We start from the raw sequence: 27432 nt of genomic DNA on the forward strand, positions 1-27432 counted from the left end.
CAAGATTAAACATCAAACTTTATATTGATGAATCAAATAATCCAAAGTTTCAGGGGTAGTTTTCATAAACAAACCACTGTAGGCTCATGCTGCCAGTGAAATAAAGCCTGAATCTCATTTTCCCATTAGCACGTCTGAGGCCCAACGTGTACCAGTGCTTTGCTTCCCCTTAAAGCCCCTTGTTGACAGAACATCTCATTCATGGATGAGGATTAGCATCGTTGTGTCACAATTAAAACTGTCTTAGGTCACTTGACTTTTCCTTTTGAAGCCACTTGCTCATTCTCTGCAGTCTGGAGTGAACTGTGGAAGATGAAAGAAAGCCGAAACATTAAAGAGACACCTCATTTAGAGACGCTTAGATTTATCCCAATAAGACTTTAACAAGAGAAGCAGAGAGAGAGCGTCGGGCTATTCCAGGATGAGTAAACAATGCAGTGGGGGGATGAGGAGCTAAGTGGATCTGATTTTTTAATATACTTTATCATCCCCATCGTTCTTTCCTTGGGATGATGATGATGATGTAATGATCGGAGTGACTAATTGCGCACTGATTATTTAGTCCCACAACTGCATTTGCCTGGAGTGAACTTGGCCTTACGTATAGATGATGAATCATTGTGTGCCTGTAAATCTGAATATCAGCCTTGGCTCAAAAGACTACACAGCTGATTTTAAAGTCTTTGAATATCTCCGTAGCACACGTCACAGGTGCGTGCATGTGCTGGTGCACGTGGTCTTACTGGTGTATGGCCTGCAGGAACTTCCGCTGGTGTTTGCGGACTCTGGAGTGGTCAATCTTTTTCATCAACTTGGTGTGTTTGTAGATGAGCCACGTCTCCCTCAGCACGTTGGCCGCTGCGTTCTTTATCTGCTCACAGACAATGAGCACACACACATGCGCACACACACACGTGCACCGTTAGCAACAGGTAGCCGTTGGCAACTGGAACAAGCAACAGGTTTATCTGTTTTAATCTCTTATCTATTGATCCCTGTTTGCCAGAGCATAAATTGAATAATCAACCTCTGTCGCTCTTTATTTTCTTACTGACATCCTTGGCAATAAAACTCATCATGAGCAAACAAACAGTTCTCTCCTTTATGAGTCCTACAGTGAGAAGAAGAAAAGGTGAAACTAATGGATTACAAATACTCATGTTACTGTAATTGAGTTGCTTTTATGGGTACTTGTACTTTTTTGAGTATATTTCAAAATCAGTAATTTCACTGATGAACTTAAAGCTGATATCGGGAGTTTCTGTGAAATCTATGTTTATGTATCATTCTTTTGAAATGCGAAAAAATACCTAACTAGTCTTTTACTATGGTATACTGCCGGTGGTCATTCATATACATTAATGTACTGTATATAAGTCCGGCCTTCGTCCTATACAAATGGAAACGATCGCCGAGTGCGCCAAGCCAATAGGCTTCGACTTCCTGTTTTTGAGACTGTCAATCAAAGTGAATGTGGAACTGTGCACGGAAACAAGGCTGCGCGTCACAACAGCAAACAGGTAAATATGATTTTGGCTCTTACCTGACCCATAGACCTATATCAATGCGACCCGATGCAACCTTGTTATGTTCCGCAATGCGTGTGCAGAAAAGTAGAGGCGTGGTTTCTGATAGATTGGGAGAGGCAGTGGGAGGAAGTGAGGCTGTTTAGGGCGGGACATGAAGATGTTTCTCAGAAACTCCGGATAGAAGCTTTAAGTACGTTTTAAAAGAAGTAAAGTAATGTGTTTCATTTCTACACCCAACCGTTACTGAGTAAATTATTATTTTTGTTTTAAAATGATTAACAGACATTGTGAAACTACACAAAAATTTAATTTGTATCTTTTCCGTTGTTACCCACATGGCACATTTGGCATGGCACTGTTTTAGAGTTAATAAATGTAGCTATACTTAGAGCCTGAGAATTTTCTTTATTAGGGGGCCAAGCCCGCGGGGCCTGGGGACCGCGTATGTAAGAATATGCCGTTCCTAGGACCAGCAGTGCTAGGAACCCTATTGTATTCGTTCCGATTATTATTATTATAGTTACCTTTTAATGTTCCGTTGGTAAAAGTGGTGCTACAGACTAAACCGTGCAAGGGAGGGAGGTGCCGTTTCCAGACCCCCCAGCTTACCTTGGATGCAAAAACTCACATATATCCGCTGGCAGGTGGCGCTATAATCAAGGTCAACAAGTTTTGGCCTTGTTTAGGCCTATAACTCCCACACCGTATGTCGCACATTCAAAATCTTCATATCCACAGATTCCCTGAATAGCAGTGCATCACCTGGGCAAGGCCACGCCCATTTCTGCCTAAGGTTTTGATTTTTACCAAATTTAGTGGGTAAGAACTTGGGTCGCTCCTGAGGCAATATCTCGAAGGTATTCACGATTGGTCAAAGTGGGCGTGGCTTATTACAACATAAATATCAAACATTTATTTCAGCTGAAGTATTATGTTGAGGGCTGTGAGGGTACATACAGACCACCCATACCAAACAGTGAGCCACTAGGGGGAGATATAATGGGTGCAACTGCATTTTGGCCAGTAACTTTCACATCCTAAATCACATCTTCATAAATTTTATATCCATGTGTTCACTGCAAATGGCACGTTGGCCTGTGTCCTGATGCTCGCCACAAGCCCATCATTCTTTGTGACGTACTTCCACGGGCTCCACAAAACCTGGGGGCCGAGTCACGCGGGAAGGCTTGGCCCCCTTTCGCAAATGCTTGCAATTCTAGTTTTGAATTGAATTTATTGGTGTTATTTTATTTAATTTTTTTTTTTACATTTTGTCAAATCTTTTATTTTATACAGATGCCTTTGTGGAAAATAAATTCAGTTTCATTTGTGCAAGATTACAAGAGATGTTTACTGTATGCAAGGGAACCTTAGCAAAATGTATTACCAAAAATATATGTGGGGGGTGAAAGTAACTAGTAACTTTTACTTTATTATTTAATTGAGCTACTTTTCACTTGTACTTAAGTACAATTTCAATCAAGTAACAGTACTTCTACTTGAGTAGGATATATCAGTACTCTTTACACCTCTGGTGAGAAGTAACTGCAGTCTCCTACACCAGCTTCATTTCACTTTGCTCATTTTTTTATAGGCAACATTGCTCTGACTGGGTGAAGTAATTGAGCACAGTGCCATTCTAGATCATTTTAAACAGAGATCTTCTGTTTAATTATGACAGCCCAAAGAAACAATCACTGCTGAGTCTCTGCTCTTAAAATAGCTGTCAAATTCATTACTCATTTGAGCATGAGAGGGGCCACAGAGAAATGGCTTTCCGTGATGGTGCGCTCTTCTAAAAAGCCAGTGCATGATTATTTTTCTTATTCCACTGGTCAGACATAGACATAGGCTTCTGCTGCATTTCCTCTGGGCAATGTGAATGAGAGAATACAGTGATTTATTAAAGTGCTGATCCTAAATGTCAGCGTCACTTACAGGTCAATGAGAAAACTGATCCCTGACCAGGTTTTCCTTTTGCATGAATCAATATCAATATTGGCTCCTGTATGTTTCATGTATTATGAATCTCTGTGGGTTGCTCTATCCCTGCAGCACAGGGGTCTGACACCCCATGGAAAGTGGTGGTGGGGGGAAACAATGGAAGAAGGAGAGATTCTGTGAGGACATGAATTGAACGAGAAACTTCAAAGAGACACAGTGAGCACTGAACAAAGAACAATTATATGGCCGTCTGAGGAGCACAAAAGAGTGTGGCAGCTTGGCTAATCAGCATCCATCCACCGCAGTCAAGGACTGCTCATTCACACACACGCACATGCAGATGTGCACACACTGTTGGCTACAGAAGAAAATTAAGTGGGCCTTGGTACTTGTAGATGTGTTTTCAGTGACACAGGAGAAGTCAAAGCACAATGAGCTCATTTTAAATACTATATAGATAACATATAATGTCTCTGTCATAATGCTAATTCTTCATGTTAGCATTCGATCCAAAGGGCGTATATTTAAAGTCTAACATTTCACGCACTAATTCGGGTTGTTAACATTGAAACGTGTATAAATGAAAAAAAAAAAAACCCAACTGCAATGATTTTTTATTAACTCGCATGATGAAAGTGAAGTAAAAATATTTCTCTCGATGTTATAAGACAGCACTGACAGAACTGCAAAAATCTTGAACCAGCGTCGCAAACCCAACTCAATGTTATGACATCCTTGTTTAAATTTGCATTGCAGCACTGCCAGATATTTAAAGTGACAGCCACGTTACTCTTTTAAGAAAAAAAAACACACACACACACAAACGGGTATACAGACATCTCAAAACCCTGTTTCAGATTTCATTCACAACATAACGGACACAGGTTACTGTGACACTATGTCTCACTTCTACGGCAAATCAAAAGACAATTTGGTGTAAAGATCAAATCACTCTTCAAACAAACATAAAAGCCTGATCACGAGCTGCTAAGAATACACTTACAAAATAAATCAAATGCCAGCAGCCGCAGTCATTGCTCCACCATATGGCTGCACTTGGGCAAGCATGTTAGAGCCATATGGTTGGTTTGGGTCAAAGATTTGTTCTGGCTGCTCTCCTACATTGCAAACCTTATGGTAGGTATATGTGTAAAGTCTGTTAGAGCAGGGAGGTTTTCACATCTCAGCATGTTAGGTTGTCGATGACATTGTTACATTTCTATCAATAAATAATTACTAGTGAAAGATTAATAAGTAAGTTGACATGGGGGTGAAAACTTTGCTTGAATTTTCTTTTCATTTTCTTTTGACAGATTTTCTGACCTGTGTACATAATGTGCATATATGCAATAAAAAAAAAAAAAAAACGTTTCCTTGAAAACGACCTTGTTAGTGTGACACCGCGATACAGTATGTGGCTTCACCTGCTCTGACCTTCCCCTCAGAGCCACAGCAAGAAGGAGGAGAAAAGAGCCCTACACATACACACACTCACACACGTACACACACACACACACACACACACACACACACACACACACACACACACACACACACACACACACACACACACACACACACACACACACACACACACACACACACACACACACACACACACACACACACAAAACTTCACAGCGTCAGAGACAACTGATGGACACACTTTGGGTACACAAGAAAGGTAATAAAGATGAAATTAAATCAAATTAATTTGTGCTACATTTACATTTATAACTGAATCACGCAATTTATTTATTTTAGTATTGTACATTTTAAAGAGTAACTAAACCTCAAAATCCCAATATATGGTAATTATATATGAAGTAATAGTAGTACAGTATATTGACTCTTGTCCAACTATTGACATTTTATATCAATTTCACATATTTTGTTGTCAAAATTTAAGAGTGACTGCCCTCTCTGGGTTGAACCTGGCTGTTACAATTGAATTTTGCATTTTGGCGGTATCTCATATCACTGTTGGCCCCACCCCTCCTATAAAAACTAGCACCTGCAAGTTCTTCAATCTGTATCGAGTAGGTTGGACTGAGAGAATTACGACAGAGAGCTAAAGTGAGTATTTAGTAGGTAGTTAGCATAGCATAGGTTATTCTTTGGAGATTTTATAGTATAGACTGGGCGTGTCTTAACTGCTCCATGAGCCAAGCCCATAATCAAGGTATTTTTAAATTTCCAGCCTAGACACGTCAGCCAAAACCTTGGGTTTAGTTAGTCTTTACTCACAGATTTACCAAGTTAAAAAACCCTTTAACCTCAGATCCTTGCTGTGGAAGCTAACTTAGTAGAAGTCTTTTCAGGTTAAATTTCTCCCATTTGGCTTAAGGTGTAAACATAAAAACGTAGCAGCACCTACTGCCTGTCCAGTGCCAACAGGACTTCAAAAAGTGCTCTGAATCAAATAACGGTTAAACACATGAATATGTAGAGGACAATTTCATAGAAAGGCTTCTATAACTTTGCATCAGGATTCAAGTAGCCTGAGCTAAAAGCTCTGAAAAACACGTCAGCAGATTCACATGATCGGTTATATATGCTTCAATGGGCAGCATGTAATTGAGGGTATAGTGCCATCAACGGGAAGATGACGTGACTCTACTGACTGAACGTCTTTTTGCAAGTTGTCCGACTTTATTTTTTATATAAAATTTCTTGGCAAGACACATGTTTGGGTCAACAATAACCTCTTGTTGTGTCCTGTTTTAGTTCTACTTGTTTATTGGCACTGTATGTAGGTTGTTTGGGGTTCTTCCTGTGTCTGTGTAGGGTTGGTCATTCCTTAGGTTTGGCACCTCCTGTCTGGTCTGTGTGCCCGTGCAGGATGTGTTTATCTCCCTCCTGTGCTGTCACAGGTGCCTCCCATCCACCTGATTACCTTCCTTAAGTACTTGAAGAACTAAGAACTAAGTAACTTGCGTTTAGCGCTCCCCCTAAAGGTCATGAAAACTCTGCACCCCCTGCTGCCTGTCCCACCCCACAGCTACATGCGCACCTTTGCACTCCCAAGACAGTAGCAACCAATCACTGAAAAATCCTAATACAACAGTGACACTTATCACACATATAGTCCCATGTGATCATGTGAACAGTATGAGGAAGAGAGACAAGTAAAATAAATGAATGATGTGGGAGTAATACGGAAGGGAGTGTGGAAGTGTGTGTGATGTGTTTGTTTGTGTGCTGACAAAGCGGATCTGAAGATGGATGGATGGATGGATAGATAGATGGATGGATATTTGTGTGTGTGCTGCCTGACGGAGCGCTGGGTTGCGAGCGGTTGTGTTCCTGTTTCCGCGACGACAGTGTGTTTGCATTGGGCTGCCATAAAGCAGTACGTCTTGCCACTGGGTCAGAGGGAGGAAAGTAGGGGGAGATGAAAGACCCCCCAATCATTCCATAAACACTTGTATTTATGGGGTTTAACTTCCGTTCTTGTCTCCCACGTTATTTGGTACTGTTAACTCTTTAGACGAAATGATACTGAAATTTGTGTAAAGCACTTTGTGGCTTTTACCTGTGAAGACAATTTGATTGACTGTATCATTGACTTTTATTCATATATAATCACAATGTCCTTTTAGATGGAGTTAGCCAGGATTCTTTAGTTTGGAAAACGTCTGGTCGACCGAAATAGAAATCTAGCGGTGGTTTAAAAAATACTGTCAATGCTGTGTCAAAACGCTGCCACCGGCTGCAGACTACACCAGCTTTTAAAAGTCTGCTTCTATAAATCGACACAAAAAATTCACATCCTGAGGTCCAGCTTGACTCTTCACATCTGAGCATAGTTGACTCAAGGGTTTCAGGATGGTTGCTTGCGTTATTTCATTTCCCTCTGTGTTAATCTTATCAAAGAAGAGGATTTTACTTCACTGAGCACTGCATGAAAATGAACCCTGTGCATTGAACTTTAAATAATGGCTTTAAAGCACAACATCCTCCCTGTTAGGTGCATTAGATCCTCTGAACCCAATTTGTATCACAAATCTTTAAAGTATCTGCCACAGGAGGAGGTTGTTTAAAGGTTTAACATCAAAATGAAAAGCAAGAAGTGCTCAAAGGATACAAAGAGAATTCTTTTAAAGATATATGTCAGACGGAACAAATAAAAATAGTTTTAAGAACAGCCATTTGGTATATTTGCATCCTAAAACTATTGCAGTAATCTTGCTATATTTGCTGTAATTTTAGTGGACAACAACAGCCAATACTCAGAACAGAATGACTTTGCTAATATTAAGAGCCTCCCTCTTTGGCATTTAATTGACATTCTTGTTAATCCTTCAAAGGGACTGAGACAGCATCTCACAGAGGTAGAAAGCCAGCATGTGTGCTTTTCTGTCTACTTGTGTGAGTTCGCACATACAATCTTTGCAGCATGGAGTATTCATCATTCATATTATTGTATTATTTATCATAAAGCTGTAACTGGTTGTCTTGTAACACAATTATGGGAGAGAAAGGTCCATGCATGTATATCAATATGCATAGAGCAGATGCAATCACTGGCTTCTCAGTGATAGAGGGCAGGAGACAATTACCACTGCATAAACCCCAGACCTTTGGAAAGAAATGTCACCAAGCAGCACGTTGCATACTGTTAAATAAAACACCTCGCTTGCTTGATGAGCGGCTTTGTTAAAATTCTAATTTCCGTTCATGGAAATGGCATTTACTTTTAAATGTATGACATGATCTTTTTTCTTTAGGGGCTAGTAAAATGTCAACTACTTCAGAATCAGTCATTTTTATAATGAAGACCTAGAAACACCGTAGTCACCAATTAAAGCCTTTGGAACCTAATCAGAATTTTCTCAAACTTTGGACAAAGTGTCTACAAATGGGGCTCTAGGGGCTCTCCAGGACTGGAAATGAGCCCTCTTGATGCAAACTATAACAGCTGAAAACCAATTTGAGCAAATCAGAATAAAAAAACAAAGAAATCCTTTTTGTTGCAAGAATCAGCACCAATTGAACTGCACTGCTGTATTAAATAGCCACCCAATTATCCTCTTTACATTCATTTTGGTCCAGGGCATCAGGCTACATCTTGGTCCACATGTTCGTTTTGTTCTTTGGATAATATACAGTGTGGGCCCACAATTTCTTCCTATTATGTCTGTACACTGTGGAGGAAACCCAGCAACTCACAAAAAAGTAGTGCTGTCCTGATACGACACGATATCATATTGCAGCCTTGAGTGTTGGCTGATACCAATATCGATCCAATACAATATTAGCACGGTTCATACAAACTTCATACAAATTTATTTTTTGTAGTGTGGAATGTTATAAAATGCCTAATCTAGTGATATTGCTCAAACAGAGAACAGTAGCCAACAACAGCAGGTATTAGAAAGACAAACCCATTTATTATTAACCAATGGGTTACAAAATTGTTAACCTTAAAGGCACACTGTAACTTTTGGCCACTAGGGGCGCTAGACCTGTAACTTTCACGTCAAGTGCCCCTAGTTGCCACAAGCGCTGCAGGACTGTCGCAAAAATCAACTGTCAGTCGGGCCAGTCTCTCTTGTCTTTTTATTGTGTATGCCTCGTCGCCGTCGTTGGCCCCCTTCGCCGGGAGTCGGCGCGGCAGACGGGGGACTCAGGCAAGCACCGCAGCTGGGGAGATCCGCGAGAAAGGCCCGGCGCGCATAGAGAGTCTCCGGGTCACCTGTCCGCTCTGTCCTAGGCAAAGGGGCCCGACAACGGTGGCGAGGGCAGGGAGTGGGGGGGAGCGCCACCGACGCGGCGAGGCAGGCCAAGCACCGGGTCTCCAGCGGCGGCTGCTCCTCTAGCCGCAGCGCGAGCCCAGCCCCGCTTTGCACTCTAGCCCGACCGACCGAGCCCTGAGAGCCAATCCTTATCCCAAAGTTACAGATCTGACTTGTCGACTTCCCTTACCAAATAATCCACGTTTAACTGGACTATCACGGCGATTAGTGAACCATTAACCTAACACAAAACTATCATATTGTGTTCTTTTGGCTGTAAACAGAGGCTAAACTCATTTCTGCTGCCCACAACAATGGCGCTGGGTTGGGAAATGCAGGCCCGTATAATGCAATATCAATTTTATTTTTTTCTGCGATAATGCAGGACTTGCATAGAATCAGAAGCAAGTTTTTGGCTAATGGGAAGTCACAAACTCTCCAACACCAAGTTAAGAGACGAAAATGATAATAATAAACTTAACGATGGTACTGCTAGTTGATTATGTAAATAACACTATTCAAGCAAGCTAACACGAAAACATGCCAAGCGAAAACAAAGTTTAAGTCTGACTGAGTATTTAATTGTAATTCTAAATGTTGTAGGGGTATACAAACTGCTTATTGTTTGATATCAAAATGATCAGAAAATCATTATTTTTGTGCCTATCTTAATTTGACCACGTTCTGCTTATTCTCATTTCTTTTTTTCTGCTGCTCTAAATAAGTTTTCACAAAGACAATTCCCACACCCAACACTTTATCAGCCACAGATACTGTACGTCATCGACATCCCCATATTTACAAAATTTGGCCTGTGAACCAACAAACCAATCCCAAGTGTTAAATTCAAATAGGTTAGTAGACATAGGCTGTACCTGAGAATGACGAATAATGGTTTTGGTAACGTTTTATTTTCTTTGTAGATAGCCTAACTACTCAGACTTTAGCTAGGTTTATGTATTTATTTTAACAAAGCACAGTCCAAAAATCCCCCCCCCCCATCTGCCGTGAGTGTCCGAGCAACTGAGGTGAACGTGACTTGAGTTGCTGTGAAACCTGCAGGCTCAGACCCCGCTACATTGGACCCACTCTGTTGGCTCATCTTTACAGCCGTCTGGACTCCGCTAATGAACCAAGCCTCCAAGAGACGAGCAAAAGTACTCTTCCCCCGGCACACGAGGTATTCTGGACAAAAAATTCCAATAAGGTTTCACTTTAAAGCACACACATACACACGCACTCTTACCCCTCATTTGAGTTTCCTTTGTAATTTTTATTCATCTCACTTTTAATAAGTTCTCTTCTCTAACTTTATTTTACCCGAGTATCTTTTTAAATGAGTTAGCATTAGTTTAGGGAGCTCCAGTAGTTTGTTGACGTTATTGTGTGCATTACTTAACTTTTTGATGATCATAGTAAAACATATTCTTTGTCTGTGAATAATGTTATCGATATTGTCTGAAAACTGTTAAAAGAGTAGACAGTGAAGAAGAATTTCACACCCTCGGTCAATCGGAGTTTTTATCAGCGATTCCTTTAAGGGATTGTTTTTCGATCCAAAAAGGAAAGTGAAACCCTTCATTTTATCATCATAACAAATTTAATCCATTAATAAATAAACTCCCTCGACTCCCTGCAATGTGTACAAACATAATATCGCAACAGAAGTGCCGAGTGATTGATTGATGGAATTCTCCAAGTGTAAAAAAAAAAAAAGAGTCATTTGATCTCACTGATACTGTGGAGAAAAAATATTTTACACCCACCACTTAAGCACTATGTGAAGAGGTTGGGAAACACTGCTTTTGTTATAGCCTATGTTACAGGAACGATGCTGACACTTACACAAGCTCTCACACATGTAGCACATTGTTGGAGGTGTTAAACATCTTGTGAAAGCGCTTTGGGAGCTCTGGCCACTGAATCCTGACTCAAGCACAACCCAGAGTCCATCTGTTGGGGTCCCCTGTTGATATTTTCATCAATGGTTAAACTATTGATGAGTGCCCCACCATATTCAGTCCCCCAGACAATCTGTCTGCCATGATGTACCCTACGTATTGAGTATGGGAGCTATTTTTAACACTTGGATCTTTAAACTGAATGAAAAATTGAAAAGGATTGAGAAAGAGAGTGAGGGATTGAGAGACGAAGGCTTGGAAAGGGCAAGAAAAGGAGAAAGCCAATGGGAACGGACAGGTGAGGAGAGTAAAATAAAAGATTTCACTGTAAAAGAGACAAAAGTCAGAGGTGAGGACAGGTGGAAGAAAGGCCATATGGGAGGATCCAGGGTGAATAGGAAAAGAAGAGATGTGAACCGGGGGAGCCGAAAGGAGAATGGGATAGAGATGACCTTTTATTGCCTTTGCTCACTCAAATAACCTCTCACTCTGTCACAGCAATACATGAAGACAGAGTGATTTAGTGGTCAGAGTGGGTGAAGCAGTGGCAGTGACAGGACGGGCTGGTTAGCTCTCAATCACTGTCTCTCCAAAGCCCCCAAAGAAATCCCCCCCAACAGGATGCAGCTTTCAAACAGTAGCTGTGCTTTTTCTCCCCTAGGCTGCCACAGCTTAACTTGCTCATTAACTGTACAGACAAACATACACATGCCTACTACACACCCTCTTGGTGAGTTGCGTGTCCATCATGAAGTTGTGCACGTGTTTCTCAGCCTTGGTCAGCTCCAGCTTCCTGGCTACTACAGCAACCACCAAAGCCGTGCAGCCTGCACCCTGAGAGAGGTGGAGAGAAAGAAGAAGAGCGGGATGAAGAGGAGGAGGAGAAAACAGAGAACTGAGTCAGTACAGAGGAGGAATTGCTAAATTGGTTGCTTTTAGACTTGGAATTATCCCGGACGATTTAAGAGAGCAAGGACAAATATGAGGCACGGAGACTGGGACAAGTGAATGGTAGAAGGAAGGGGATTAGAGGGGATAGCACTGTTCTACAAGCTAAGTCTATTTTCACTTTCAATCCATCTGGTGCAAGCTCCCTTCCATATCACTTTTATAAGTAGCTGAAAAACATGCCCCATATAAAGATATTAAAAAAACCCCAGCAAAGATTGACACCATCTCATTTTATTTAATTAGATGCTGTCAATCTGAATTACATGCCATCATTCTTCTTCCGGCAGTGGGGCTTCGAAGCTGTTTGAATGTGTGAAACTGTAAAAACACATGGAGCAGTTTGGCTTTATTCGAGCTCATCCCACATGGGACGTGTGGGGAAATTCATTTGGGAGAGAGTGACAGCAGTCTCTCAACCAGAAAGATGTGCATGAGGGGAGAAAAAGGAACAGGAACACAGAGAGGAAGACAAACTTAATTAACTTTCAGATTAGACACTGTTTTCAATGGGGCCGCCGAGCACTTGCAGGTTCGTCTGAAGGGGCAGACGCTAAGCGGAGAACAGGGGGAGAAGGAAAGAAGAGATTTCATTTCTGCCCGCAGGAGAAAGTAAAAATGACAGAGTAAACCTGAATTATTGTGTAAATTACCAAATAATCCAGTTGTTGATATCTCAAATTCACCATTTTAAGGAAACTCTACAACACTTTCAGGGGCTTGCATTATTTTTTTGTTGATATCACATTTTTAATAGCAACTTGTGGAAAGAACTCTCAATTTTTCCACAAATCTTGCAATTTCTCACAAACAATTCCACAAAATTCCTCTAAATTACACAAAAAAAGGTAAACAAAATCAAGTGAATTGAACCAATATTGAAAACTAGGCCACAATGATGTTAAAATTATTCTTTTTTTGCCCACCTAAAATCTGTGGCCCAATCAAACTGGTCCGTATTTGGCCCCTAAACTAAAATGAGTTTGACACCCCTGTTTTAAAGCAAATGGCTGTGATTTCTTTATGCACACTCCTGAATGATAACACAGGTTATCCAAAAATAACTTTCCCATTGATGAGTAAATCGAGGCTTTACCAACGCCAAAACCCTGACCCACTATGTTTGTGTTTACATTCAAAACCAATGAATAAAATATAACGAGAGCAGATTGGAAAACTCTCTAAGCACTCATATATGGGCTTTAGGGTAAACAGTCCTCTGTGGTACCATATGTTCACATTTCCAGTTCTGTGCATGCCTTGGTTCTAGGTCAGGCACAGTAGGGGACCGATTGGCTTGTCAAAGCTGTCCACGTGTGTATGTGCAGGAGCGTGAGTGGGAGAGTTTGTTTAGTGTGAGCGCCTGCATCCATTTGTTTCCTGCAGGGTTCCCCGGTGCAGTCTCCATGGAGCTGCACCGATGGCGACGCTGCTAAGATTTGTTTCGTTTGCCTGGGTGTTTCCCTGGGCTGCCTGCAGAAGAGTGCAGTCGTCTACCTGGCTGTCAGCAAAGGGGGAATCACCCATCTGTGCTTCTAGGTTACATCCCTACACACACCAAGTAAAAAACAAAAATAAAAAAAAACGGCTCTGGCTTACAGCGCAAGTCATTTTCTAAACAGCTCAGTTGGAACAAAGGAAGAAAAGGGAAGACGACGACGCAAAATAAGCAAAAATAATTAACATTTAATGTGCTTGATCAGTGAGCAGAAAGTGAGCATGGAAAGGCAGAACAGAAGAAAAAGGTTTAAGAATCAGGCTATACTGCCTCTATGGAACCTGGCAGTTTCTCATTAGTGTTATTTAGTGATTTAGAGCTATTATTACAGTAATTGCTGCCTGATGCATATAGCAAGCTAATGTAACACGATTTGCTTAGAATTGTAATCCTTCCTTGAGACACATTTTCCAATATTACAGCTCTCTCTTATTGTTTTGTCATTCATTAAGTTATTCATTCATGAGGCTCCACTTATGTGAGCAGATGTGGTTGACAAGTGCATTAATAAACACGCTTACTGTGTACAACATGAGCTGCATTATTCAAAATGCTTCAATTCAGATATTTGCTTTTGGTAACACACATATAGCTCAGTGTACGCAAAGCCTTTTAAGGCTGTCTACCCCACTCTTTAACAATTCATCCAACCAGCCACAACAACAACAACAACAACAACACGTTGACACAGATGGATGCACTAACACCTGGCGAACCCCCAGGTGGCTTCAGGGCAGTGGTATATTCCAACAATGTTGGCCTTCATCTGTTGTCATAGTAACAGTGATTTTTTTTCCCCCCCTTATAGAAACTCATTACAATTATTCTCACCCAGGAGAGAAAAATCCTGTTTTCTGTCTTGACCTGTCACCTCCGTCTACATTCCCTCGCCTTTTAGAAATCTACTTTTTATTTCCACGTTTCTCTTTGACCTGCTGCAGCTGCTCTCTCTCTCTCTCTCTCTCTCTCTCACACACACACCGAGAAGCATCACCTCCCTCTATCTACGCACCTGTATCCTCCTCACACCCTTGTCTGATTAACAAAAATAAAACTCTGACCGCTCTCAGGCGTGCACGTCTATGTGTGACAGTGGAGAAGTGTGCGTGGGGGACTCACACAAAGAGTTGTTTGGGGAGTTCTTTGTCAGTGTTGTGTGGAGAACGCAGTCTGCAGCAGTGGGCTCGGGACAATCTGTATTTACCTCATGTTTTGTATCTGTCTGTTCCGTGTGTGATGCAGCCAAAGTTTTACTCCATTTCAAGCAGTGAATAGATGACTCACTGAGCTAATGGGGGACACTGTGTTTATACACACGTTTAAATTGATGCTCAGTGAAGAAAAAAAAAAGGTGAGCTGGGTAATAGGTAGGTACAACTCAGTGCGAATGATCAAACACACGTTCATGCTTTGAGGGGTTTTAAAGGTATGGCACTCTCATCTTAAGACTAAACCACACTACACAGATTTCCCAGTTTGTTTTATTTTGGAACAGACTGGAGTGTTTTTATGACGACTGATTGAATGGGAATCACACACTAGACTGAACACATCAAACTCTCAGAAACTGAGAGTTGAATGTGTTGATTGCTAGTATGTCATTCGGTGCTGGGGCAGAGACTCGGAGTCAGTGACTTAAAGGAATACACAACCCCAATTACAAAGAGAGCTCAACTGACAGACTGTTATTAGTCAGATTTACCAGTAGGAACGAGAGGCGATTTAGAAGCTGCATATGCAGCAAAAATGCACTTTAACCGTACACTCACAGAGCTAGCGAGTGCGAAATTAAAACGAGCACTCCTGACGTGACGACAACATGATATGGAAACGCTGATCGGTTGAAATCAATTGATCTGCCCACATATTGAAGAGTAACTAAACTCTGAGGGTTTGGCTGACTTTCGTCTGGGCTGGAAATTCTAAAAATGCCTTGATTATGAGCAGATAAAGAGTAACTTAACCCCAAACCCATGTTTTTCTGCTGAATACATATCTAATTGGTATTAAGTAGTGCTGTTGATTGATCCTTGTCCAACTTTTAACATTTTAGTAAAAGTATTTTAATTTTGCATTTTTTGTTGTAAAATGAGTGAGTACCCTCTAATGCTGCGTTCACACTGGATGCGTCACAAAATGTCCGTACGTCCAGATTACATGCAAAGTCAATGGTTCGATTCACACGTCAAGCGCGCTCCTGATTTTACGCATATCCGCACATCCGCACATCCGCAAGAGTTGAAAATATTGGACTCTTGTGACCGTTTCGCATGACGAAAGCCAATCAGAGTCTTTGTTGAAGATGACTTCAGGCCGTCAACACAGACACCGGTCTGTTCAACCATTCAACCATGGAGTAGAAGCTGTGTGTGACCACCTGGAGCTGTATGACATGACCTTTATAACCTGGACCGGAGTAGGAAGGATTTGGCATGGAGGAGAATCAGCGAGGAAGTGGTAGTAGCAGGTAAATGTCCTCTCTGTAGTTTTCATCTTTGAAAGTCGGCAATGACCTAGGATAGCATTAGCCGCTAATCACACCGTTTTTTTTCACTGATGGTTTATGTTTGTGAGAGGAGAAAAAGGAGCGCAGCTCCTCGCTTCAGCAACTCACTGAGTTGGATGTGTTGCTGGTGGGCGGTGCTTCCCTTCAGACGTGCATATGAAGCTAATGGGGACATTTTTTGATCCTGCGAAACGTTTCGTGCGGCAGGTGCTGCATTCGGTGTGAACACAGCATAAGGGTTGAATGCCAACTATTACAATTGAATTTTGCTATTTGCTGAGACAGATAATAGGGCGCCATTTGGAGCATCGTGCATCATTAACTGTCACTGTTGGCCCCACCCCTCCTATAAATGCTGAGAGGAGGGAGGAGGGTTTCTTCCAATCACAGCCCTCAGTGAGCATTAATTGACAACTTCAATGTGGGAACTCCATGTGCTGTGTGAAGCTGCGGAGTGTTTTTCACTCTGTGCTTCTATGAAGAGCAGATTCTGTTCTAATCAGAAGGTTCATCAAGCTATGTGTATGTACAGACAGTCTGTCTGTGGAAAGGGCTGTTTGCCTGTGAGTGATATAGTGTCTGTAGGGTTGTGTGTGTGAGCTTCACGTTAGTATTGTGCGTGTGCGTGATTGTAGTTGCTGAGCAGACACATCTCAGCTGTCAATGCCTGTGCTGACCGGCTGCTGTGACTGGGCGTGTCTTAATTACTTCAGGAGTTACGCCCATAACCAAGCATTTTTAAAATATCTCCCCCTAGTGGCAGGTCAGCGAAAAGCAGGGGTTTAGTTACTCTTTAAGAAATGCCCAGTCTATACAATAAAATATCCAAAGAACAATCTATGCTATGTAACCTACTCAATACTCACTATAGCTCTCTATTCACAATTGTCTTAATCCAAACTTCTCGCCACAAATTGCAGTCGACAGACAATAGTTTTAATAGGACGGGCAGGGCCAACAGTGATGATTTGTGACGTAAGAAGACACCAAAACGTCACAGACCACCATTCTAAGCCAATTGCAAAATTCAGTTTAAATAGTCGTGGATCGACCCATAGAGGGCAGTCACTCTTACATTTTTCCAACAAAATAAGCCAAATTGAAATACTTTGACTAAAATGTCAATAGTTGGATGAGGATCAATCAACAACACTACTTCATACCTAAATAAATTTGTTTATTTGAGGTTATAAGTTCATATAAATTATTAACACTAACATAATTACAAATTAAAGTTTTATTTTCCAGCTTTAGATCTATTATCTAAAGCACATTCAAGTGATGGGTTGACTTTAACATGATTTAATGGAAGTAATCCTGTACCTGGAGCACTTACTGTGATACAATGTAGTTAATAATTGTGTTGGTTTGGACTGTGTGCTGCAACACAAACCCTCCAAAATAGCAAAGCATGATAATTATTATCATAATTTTTTTTTCATTTTGATGACTCTGTCTAAAACCTCTCATCCCTCTTTCTTATTTGTCCGTCACACACAGTAAAGGTTTTCTACCTGATCTCTTCTTTCTTAAACCAGGATACTGATCTTACAGCTGTTTGTATGATCATAGAGTAAAACCATTATTATCTGTTTAACAATAAAAACATTCTGGTAATAGCAGGATTCGTATGTCTGCATCCACAATTCATCTCAAATATTTGAACAAGTTTGAAATACTGCAACCGTAGCCATGTCACGTCTGATACTGTCACACACTAACTGGATTTTCTGCTCAATGGTCGTGATAACTGGCCACAACTAAGCCCCACTGGGATCGCGCAGTCAACTCCCACAAAAGATCATGTATCGTGGTTTAGACTTTAGTTATTGATTCCAAGTTGTCAGAATATTATGCAGCTCTTAGACCTTAGACACAGATGTACTTGCACGTCATATGAGGTTTTTAGTTTGAGATATTTAAGATTATTTTTAAATCAATTAGCTTCCACACTTTGGTAAAATGAACAAAGAATTGCGTAATTCCAACAGTTGGGTGCATTTAGAACGTAATATTGAGCAACAACAACTTTTTTTTAATTTCATATTAATAACACTTCTCTGTCTTGGAATTAGCAAAAGAATGAAATTACAAACAATGGGCAAGAAAAAAACTGAGCAGAACTTTAAAAAAAATTAACACCTCTGAGGTTTCAACCTATCATTTTGGGGATGGTTTATTTTGTTGGTTCCTTTAACCTCCACTTTTAAAAGTCACAGGTTTCAAACCACTCTGAGATTAGTCTAATAACAGATCAGGACACCTTAACAGTAAAATCTGTGTTGCTCGAATCTTTGTTGAGTAGTTTTCAAAACTGTGCGGCCAAATACGAACAAGTTAAATGTCAAGGGGGCCGCACACTTTAAAGACAAGCAATTTCAACATTATTGGGCCCTATTTTGCACTTCCATGTATATAAAGCATGTAAGGCTGAAACAATATTCAAGCAATAAGTAACAGACATCAGTCCCTGCAGGATCGTAACACAAAATTACTTGACTTTGTGACCAATTTATTGTGTGGAAATTTTGTGAAATAACTTAAGGAAAATCGCAGGATTTTGGAAAAAATTAAGAATTCTTTCAACAATATGAGATTAAAAATGACTGCCATCATGTGACGTAAGCATGAGAAAACTGCGAGCCCCAGAAAACAGTTTGAAGTTTCACTGAATACGGTTAATGGTCTAACGCAGGGGTCTGCAACCTGCGGCTCTGGAGCCACATGTGGCTCTTTGACTCTTTTGCAATGGCTCTAGATAGCTTTAAAAAACTTAATAAAATAATTAATTATTATTTCTTACAGAGGGTATTGATGAATAATGACATTAACTTCAAATAAAATTCGGATAAAAACAATTTGTTAACCTAAAAATAAATCACATTGTGCAATAACTTGCACCTGTGGCTAACCTTAAGTTGTAATGAAATCCCTGGTAAGATAACAAAACTAACAAAAAGACTATTCTGGAAGAAAATAGATTGCTTGATATGTTGCAAGAAATTAAATTAATTAACTTATAAAATTATTTGATATTATTTCAACTTTATAGAATTTTATACACTGTATTGTTCGCATTGAGAAGGTTTTTTTTTTTTTTCCGGCTCCAGAAGGACTTTAATCCTGGTGAGATTGGGCAAAATGGCTCCTTTGAGAGTAAAGGTTGCTGACCCCTGGTCTAACGGTTAAGGAAGCGGTTAACCCAAACTGCTTGTGATGTACGTCGCTTTGGATTTTTTAAACATGTATTTATTTTTATTTCTAATTCCTGTTTTCTTAGTCATTTTTCCTTTTTCCTATGGGCTGAATTGGATGTTGTAATGGGCTGGATTTAGTCCCCGGATCAGGATAATTCTGCATCATGCATGCCTAGACAGAACGTGCAGCAATTTCAAATTAGATGTTATGAGACAAAAGTTATGATTACGGTACTTTTATTGTTATTCCTCTAGTTATTATTACTTGGCATGCCACTATGCCACTTTATTCTATCTTTATCTTCTCTGGCTTCCCATATTCAGTTAAACTGGCTTCTCCGTGTTATTACTTGACATTTTTTCTGTTAATTTCTTGCTTTCCAGTTGTGTTAATTTCTTCGGTCCTCACTGGCAAGCTGATTTCGTGTTGCCTCTTTTTTTCCCTGTTCTAACTGTTCAAATTGGTTATCTTCAATCTCACTTTTCCTGAGTATGTGCTTTTATTCCTCGGCTTTTCCTCCGGTTTTGAATATTAATCATCTTGCATCACATGATGTTGCATGCCCGGTGAACGTATGTGATCAACACAAAATGTGTTTTTGAGATAAAGCTATGGCATCGCTCGAATTATTTTTCCATTAGTTAATTTACAGTTTAAACAAAGGTCGACTGATACATATCAAGATGTAACTAAAATATACAGTGTGTTGTTTAAATCATTCTCTGCCAACCATCTTCCCCCAGAGCTAAATACAAAAAGTTTTCAGTGTCCAGACATAAATCTGCATAAATCTTTTATATCAGGTCTTTTAAAAAACCTAATTAGACTTTAGGCTTATGGTATTTTCAAAATGAACCTTTAACGTTAATGTAGCTTCCAACTCTACAAAGGCACAGGGCAACCGTATTTCTTCCACAGCAGCTAATTTCCCACCAAGAAATGATTACCATCTCTTTACTCGCACACTCTCATAACCATAACCATAGTTAACCATTCAGAAAACACGACTCACATTGTATCCTATAAGATTACCATTTTAAGTAAAATAATGTTATTAGCTCCTCATTCCTGACCTTTCTAATAATTCAGTAAAAAGCTAGAACACTTAATAGCACATTTAAATTTAGCATATGTGACATTTAGCTTCAGAGCTATTAAAACGTTGCATTCCCATGCAATTTAAATGACACTAATTGCCTCAAATCAGTTAGAGGGTCGTTAAACTGACAGCGTGGAAAACTGTTGGTTTTCTTGTCTGTTTTAATTGCTAGAGTGGTGAATCAACTGTTTGGACCAATTTCCTAAACAACGCTATTTGCTTAAACAAAAGATGACTGGGTTTAGGAAATGTGACGAAGAGAGAAAGCTTTCAATGGAAAGAAAACACGAATTGAAAGAAAAGATGCATCAAAAGAGAGTGAATCCATGAATTCCGGCTGATAGAGAATCCGTTAGCTTCCTAAACGGTGATACTAACAGATGGACAGTAGATAGAAATAAACATACTGCCTTAGGGTGGAAGATCGAGACCAACAGAGAATACAAAACAAAGACAGAGACCCAAAAATAGGGGATAAAGCTGGAGAGGTGGATGGTGAACAAGCTTGTTTGCACACCCACAGGCCCAAAATACACAGAGGCACAGATGCAAGCTCATTCAGAGAGGATAGCCCAAATTATACAAATGGGAGAGTTCCTCTAACAAATGACAGCATGCTCTCTAATCTGCTGACCTTTGAAACAGACGAGTGCGAGCGAGACAGAAACGGAGACAGAGATGTACTGACCATGATGCCCGTGAGCAGGCAGACGCCTTTTCCACAGTAGGTGTGAGGAACCATATCTCCATAGCCGATGGACAGGAAAGTGATGGAGATAAGCCACATGGCTCCCAGGAAGTTACTGGTCACATCCTGTGCATCGTGGTACCTGGTAGAAAGGAAAAAGAAAGGAAAAAGTGTTACACACAAAGAATCTGGGCCACTGAGTCAGTCTGCAAATGTGGAGTTTAACTTCAATAAAAAGCCTGATCTGCAATTGCCTTGACACAACACAAAACATAAACGTACGTCGCTTACGGGCAACAATGTTGCCATAGCAACCAGACAATGGTCTGCAGATTGGATGTGAACATACTCCATACTCTTAAACAAACTAAGAATCAAACAAAGACGGATGCACTGAGCAGAATTACAGGTAAAACGGACTAACATACAACTTCTCCAATTTTAATCTCAGCTATAGATATTGTTTAAACTCTGACACCTGAAAATAGAATATAATACAATACAATACAATACAATACAATGTGTGTGTGTGTGCTAAGACGTGTGTAAAAGTTGAATAACAAAAGCCAAAATTAATTTTGTTTATGTTTTTTCTTGATCAAGAGAGAGCTTTTTCTTTCTCATAACACATAACAGTGGTGTGGCGATAAATACCTAATAAATCTAAGCCTCTACCTTCAAAATACAGTGTTTTTAAAGGTGCACCGAGGGTTGAACAAAAAAAGATTCAAACAGAGACGAATGCATTGAGCAGAATTACAGTTAAAATGGACAAACCTACAACTGTAATTTTAATCTCCGCTATGGATACATGCACCATGTTTAAACTCTGGCACCTGAAGAGATGTAATACTTAAACTTATGCAAGAACCTATTGTGGTACTTTAATTGGATGTTGCCTTTTCCTCTTTTCAATAACTTTGTTTGCAGATGAGAAGGAAATTACTAATAAATGTTGGCTGGGATCTGAACTGGGACTTCCCAGCAATCAGGCAATTATCCATTTAACCAAACAAATCACTCCACTGGCAATTTCCCATATTTTCTTTATTATTTGCCAAAGTTTTGAACACTTCAGAGGATACTTTGTATCCTTCACCCATTACATTTCTGACAAAATCCCATTAGCAGCATATGCTCAGTAAGACACATCCTTACAGCTCACTTTACTGGATTGATTTGATAGTTTTGGACTATAGTTTTGACAATATGTCTGCTCAGAGATAACATGCAAACTCCACTCCGCGGTTTTATCTTGTTCTCTCTACATGGCCAATCATCTACTGCAGGATTTCTCAATTTATTCGTTGAGACACAAACTTGGGTCATGGATCTATTTATAGCAAGTTGCAGGAAATTTACCTGGGCAAATCAAAAAGATTTTTATTTTGAATTTATATATGCAGCTGAGTGCCAGCTTATTTGCGGAGGCCACAATTTGGTATTTGATTTTATTCAACGTGCAATATTTTCACTGTATTTACCTAATTGTATGGTGATCGGAAGAAACGTTAATTTCATGATAAACAACAGCACTCAGAGAGAAGAAACCCTCAGCCAAGCACCAAATATTCTCTTTGTCAGCTATTGCCAGGGGATCAGTGATTCTAATTATAGTATAATGAACATTCACACTATAAAGGCTTGGAATCATTTTTTTTTAATCTCCATTAATAACGATACAGAAGCTTCAAATGTATGGACAAACACCCATTTCTTTTGGAAAATTGTAATAAAATGTAGGGATGTCCTGATACAACTTTTTCACTTCTGATATGAAACCGATATTGCAGCCTTGAGTATTGGCCGATACCGATATCGATCCGATACCAGCACAAATCATACTTTTATTACTTATTTTGTAGTGTGGAATGTTAGAAAAGGCTTGATCAAGTGATGTTACTCAAACAAAGAACAATAGTCAACAATTCAAGTTCACTTCAGTTATTTTTTTACTGTCAGTATATGATGGGAACAACTGAGGGGGGGGGGGACAAAAACAACAAAAACTTATTGGAGTGCTTATATCGGAGATTTTAGAGGCAGTCCGATAAAATCTGATATTCGTTTTCTGGTTAATATCGGACCGATATCCGATATCAATATCAGATCGGGACACTGCTAATAAAATGCGCAATCCAAATCGGATCCAGATGAAACTGGTTGGGTAATGGAAAAACCAACCCGACATAATGAAGTCCATTTTCATTAATATTTAATTTATTTAATTAATATAGTCAATTACAAACCAAGTTGTGAATTAAAATTTTGCCAATAATGGGAGATTGGGATTTTTTATTTTTTTAAAATAATAATCAGTATATTGATCCAGATCCTCTTCAAAATTGCATGGCATCTTTCATACCGTAAGTTCTATCTTTGGTAAAAGTTTTGTCAAAATTAAGTCCTTTTGACGTAATCCTGCTAAGAGACAAATAAATCAGAGGTAATGAAAGCACGATTATATAATCTCAATACATCTCAGAAACTGCAGCCCGTTTTTTGGCAGCGCAGCACAGCGCAGCGCAGCGCAGCGCAGCACAGCGCAGCACAGCATAGCACAGCACAGCACAGCACAGCACAGCACAGCACAGCACAGCACAGCACAGCACAGCACAGCACAGCACATCTACATCTACATCTATAAGTCGAGTTATTTCATTATTCAAGGTGTGGAACGATGGTGGTTCTCCCTGAAGAAGGGGAGGGTCACTAAGATAAACCTGTCTGACGGTAGAGGTAAAAAAGGAGCTGTTTCTCAGTAAGAGTTTGTTCAGCCATCTTGCTTGGTGCCCGGGCTGCACACCTGAGTTACATTAGGTTCAATGATATTCACAGATTCCATTTTCTCACATTAATATCTCACAATCAAAATGTGGCAAAATCTACACTTCTCTGTACTCAGTGTAACACAGAGAACACAGCTGTACTATGTTCTTAGCTGTTGAGAAATGGCCTGGTATTTTCAGTGGAATGGCAAATGAAATGATGAGTATAACTGTCCGACAAACATCCATCATCAATCCACTCCATTACTGACCTCTCACACACCCGCACCGTCCAGGCAGCGATAATCCACAGAGAGATGCTGAAGACCAGCAGCACTGTCCCAGGGCAGATCGTCATGAGGGTTTTCATCACAAACCGTGTGTTAAAATGGACCTAAAATGTTCACGAAGACACAGAAGGTCACACACTCATATCAGCAGATATTGTTTTTCTTGCCCAGGTTTGATTATGACTATACAAAACCTTTTCCACATAGTTGTTTTTTCTAATTAGTCCTCTGAGTAGCTCTTGAAAGCAGCAGCACTCAGAAAATCTCAGCTGTAATTGGAGTCGAGAAAGGGGCTTATCCTCTGACTTGGGTCAAACTATCCAGTTTCTTAAAATAATTGCCTGATTTTACTGCGGTTTTTTATTGGCAATTCATTCGTCAACATGGGAGACAGAGCTTTAACCTCTGACTACAACAAGGATATTGCAGTTGATACATGAAATGTAATTTTGGATCCATACTTTACTTCCTCGACCTGTCACAAGAACCTGAGAGTCACACGATCACCAGCATAGACACACAAGCAACATGAGAGATTGCTTATCTAAAACATCGTCTATATTTCACCCACTCTACTCCTCTCCATAACCTAACATACATACTGTAGTTCCACAACAACACCCAACATATCTACTTCCTAATCTTACAGTTTATTACATTTATTGTTTAGTCATTACAAGGCTGTCATCAACCCGTGCTGCCTGAATTTCGAGACACTTTTTCAAATACGTATTGCCATCTAGCTTTCATTCGTTCTTTTCATGGCCTATTTGAGCCATATTCAATATCTTGTTCCCATTTCACGCTCTCATCTCATATTGTATTGTGAAATGCCTAAGACCTTGTGCACAGTGGGAATGAAAGAGCAAGAGCAGATTTAATCTGGAAGAACTTTGGAATTGCTAGACAGAGGTCTGGGATAAAAGGGGATGGCACAAACAATTCAGGCGACAAATGCTTTTCAATCCCATCTTTCCCGATCTAAAAACAACCCTGACCTTATTTAGGGCACCTATACTCCTGGACGAGGCGTCGGTGAAGAGTTTGCTGTGCAGAAGCATGACCCTGGCAATGAGGTAGAGGCGCAGGAACATGGGCACACTCAGCACCATGTCCAGGTCAGCCTCGGCCTGCGAAGGCGCGTACGAGAAAGCCAGCCGTGCACGCCACTGAAACTTAAAGTCCCCTGGCACAGGATGAACCGCAGACACCAGCAGCTCCAGAGCAATCAGCAGCACCCTCTCCATGGTCATGGCGATACGCCAGTCGTCCGCGCCATTGTCGATGACAAACAGCTGTAAAGACAGGAAAGACGAGGAGAGTGGAGTGAGCCGCTGAGTTACACTTCTTTTATTGTCTTGGTGGCAAAGGTTCATCACAACTCACAGACCTCTCATGAGTATAGTTTACTGATGCAATGATGTCTTTCCTGAGATGTACACCACCCATGTATTTATAAATCTAATCACTTTTCGGGTGAATTTTTATTTACAAATAAATAAATAAAAACAGGGATAGTGGTTGTTTGTCTGTGTGTTGCCCTACAATGGACTGGCACCCTGTCCAGGGTGTACCCCTGCCTAACGCCCAATGAGAGCTGGGGATAGGCCCCAGCAGAAAAAAAAAGAAAAAGGAACAATTGGGTAAGAAAATGGATGGATGGATGAACAAAAACACTTCCCGTAATGTAATATTTAATCACTTTTAAAGCATTTGTTCGAATATTGAAACATTTCTCAAATGATCACAATCCCAAAATGTGTTTCTAGTGTCATTTCAGCCACAACAAAGCCCTGAAATCCTTCTTTAAGTTGATTTTTTGTATTACGCATGTCTGTAGTTTCCATGTTGTAAGAACAAGCTTTATTACAAAGGACTCCCAGTATGTAGTGGAACTGGAGGTGGGTGGTGGGAGGGGGGGGGAAGCTTGTGGAAGGAGATGGATGAAGTGCTGAGGATATGAGAGGATAAAGATCAGAGCAAAGAAACATCAGGGCAACGAGGACAGGAATGGAAACACTTTTTGGTGGTTTAGCAGTTCATAGTGGACAGATAAATCACATTCTGAGAACGAGCATAATGATTTATAGTATGATTTTAAAACTGAATCAAACCGACAAAACTCAATGGTGGTCTAAACGTGAAAGTGAGTGAGGGAGAAGAATAAAACCGACTAAAAGGAAAGGTTGGACATAGAGAGTTTACCAGATGCTGAAGAGTGCCTGGAGACTCGGCAACTGTGAGTAACATCTTTTTAGAACATGATTCATCTGAAGAGCCTCCAGCTTAAACCAATGTTTACTTTAGAAAACACATCAGAAACAACCTTCTGTCAGACCTCAGAAAAAGCCTGCATCATCGCTTTGTGTCAAAACCATTAGGTCACCGTCACCATAGAACTCATTGTTATCCACACCCTGCAGAACATGGATGTTCTCCTTGTTTTGTTTCATGCACACATGCTGACTTTATATGTACTTATATATAGCCAACACACACACACATAGTATAATTTGCCTTTTGAACCACGGGTCAAACACTTGCAGTTCTTTGATTTTGTGTGTGTGCGTGCGCATTGTGTATGTTGTACTCCACCTTTATTTGTGTATGCCTCAGTGAGTTTGAGAGAGTGTGCAACCCAGCCTCGTCATGGTGACTGTTGCCTAGGCGACAACATCAAAGAGCAGCCATGCTTAATTGGGATCCCCAGTGAGCGAGCGAGGAAGGTGAGAGAGAGAGGCGCGATGGAAGAAAAGACTGAGGTGAGAGTGACACTTGGTTTGGAAGTGTGGAGAGGAAACCTCACACAGGTTGTTGTGTAACAATGTCCGCATGCAGAGGTGTGGTGAAGATTTTGTGTGTGTGAATATTCAAATCTAGTTGTATAGTTTCACAGAGGTAGCTTTGTGGGCTGGTATCAAGCTTTTTTGTTTGTTTTGTTTTTAGCTTTAAACTTAACTTTTCAGGATTGAACAACAGATTCAAATTATTATTGTGACTATTAAAATACACAGGAAGTAAATCATTGCAATGTTTTTCTTTTTAATATTTTGACTGACACTAACTTAGTTTCCATAAGTTCCCTTCTATTCGTGCATTAATACTAACCTAATGCTAGATGCTGTTGGGGGTCCTTAGTTTTGCATACACAGAAAGATTAATAATCCACTATAAATACCTAAATAAATAGCACTTAATTGTCAGATAAGTATGGGTACATTCACAAAATGTGTTCTCTGCTTCTAACCCATCCCTGTGGAGCAATGGATAGTCACAGTGTCGCAGTTAGGGTTAAGGACCTTGCTCATGGCCCACAGCAGCTTCA

The 27432-nt window shown here is 40.3% G+C and overlaps 1 protein-coding gene across 1 annotated transcript in view; it reads right to left on the reverse strand.

Moving 5' to 3' along the window:
- LOC114478088 (small conductance calcium-activated potassium channel protein 2) overlaps positions 1-27432 on the reverse strand; it is a 76574-nt gene that overhangs the window by 6116 nt on the left and 43026 nt on the right. Inside the window, 5 exon segments of the mRNA XM_074783831.1 lie at positions 744-871; positions 11836-11946; positions 21050-21191; positions 24090-24211; positions 25106-25402. Of these exon segments, the coding sequence (XP_074639932.1) occupies positions 744-871; positions 11836-11946; positions 21050-21191; positions 24090-24211; positions 25106-25402 (800 nt within the window).

The sequence above is a fragment of the Gouania willdenowi genome, chromosome 16, assembly GCF_900634775.1.
Source record: "Gouania willdenowi chromosome 16, fGouWil2.1, whole genome shotgun sequence".
In the NCBI taxonomy this organism is placed as follows: Eukaryota; Metazoa; Chordata; class Actinopteri; order Blenniiformes; family Gobiesocidae; genus Gouania; species Gouania willdenowi.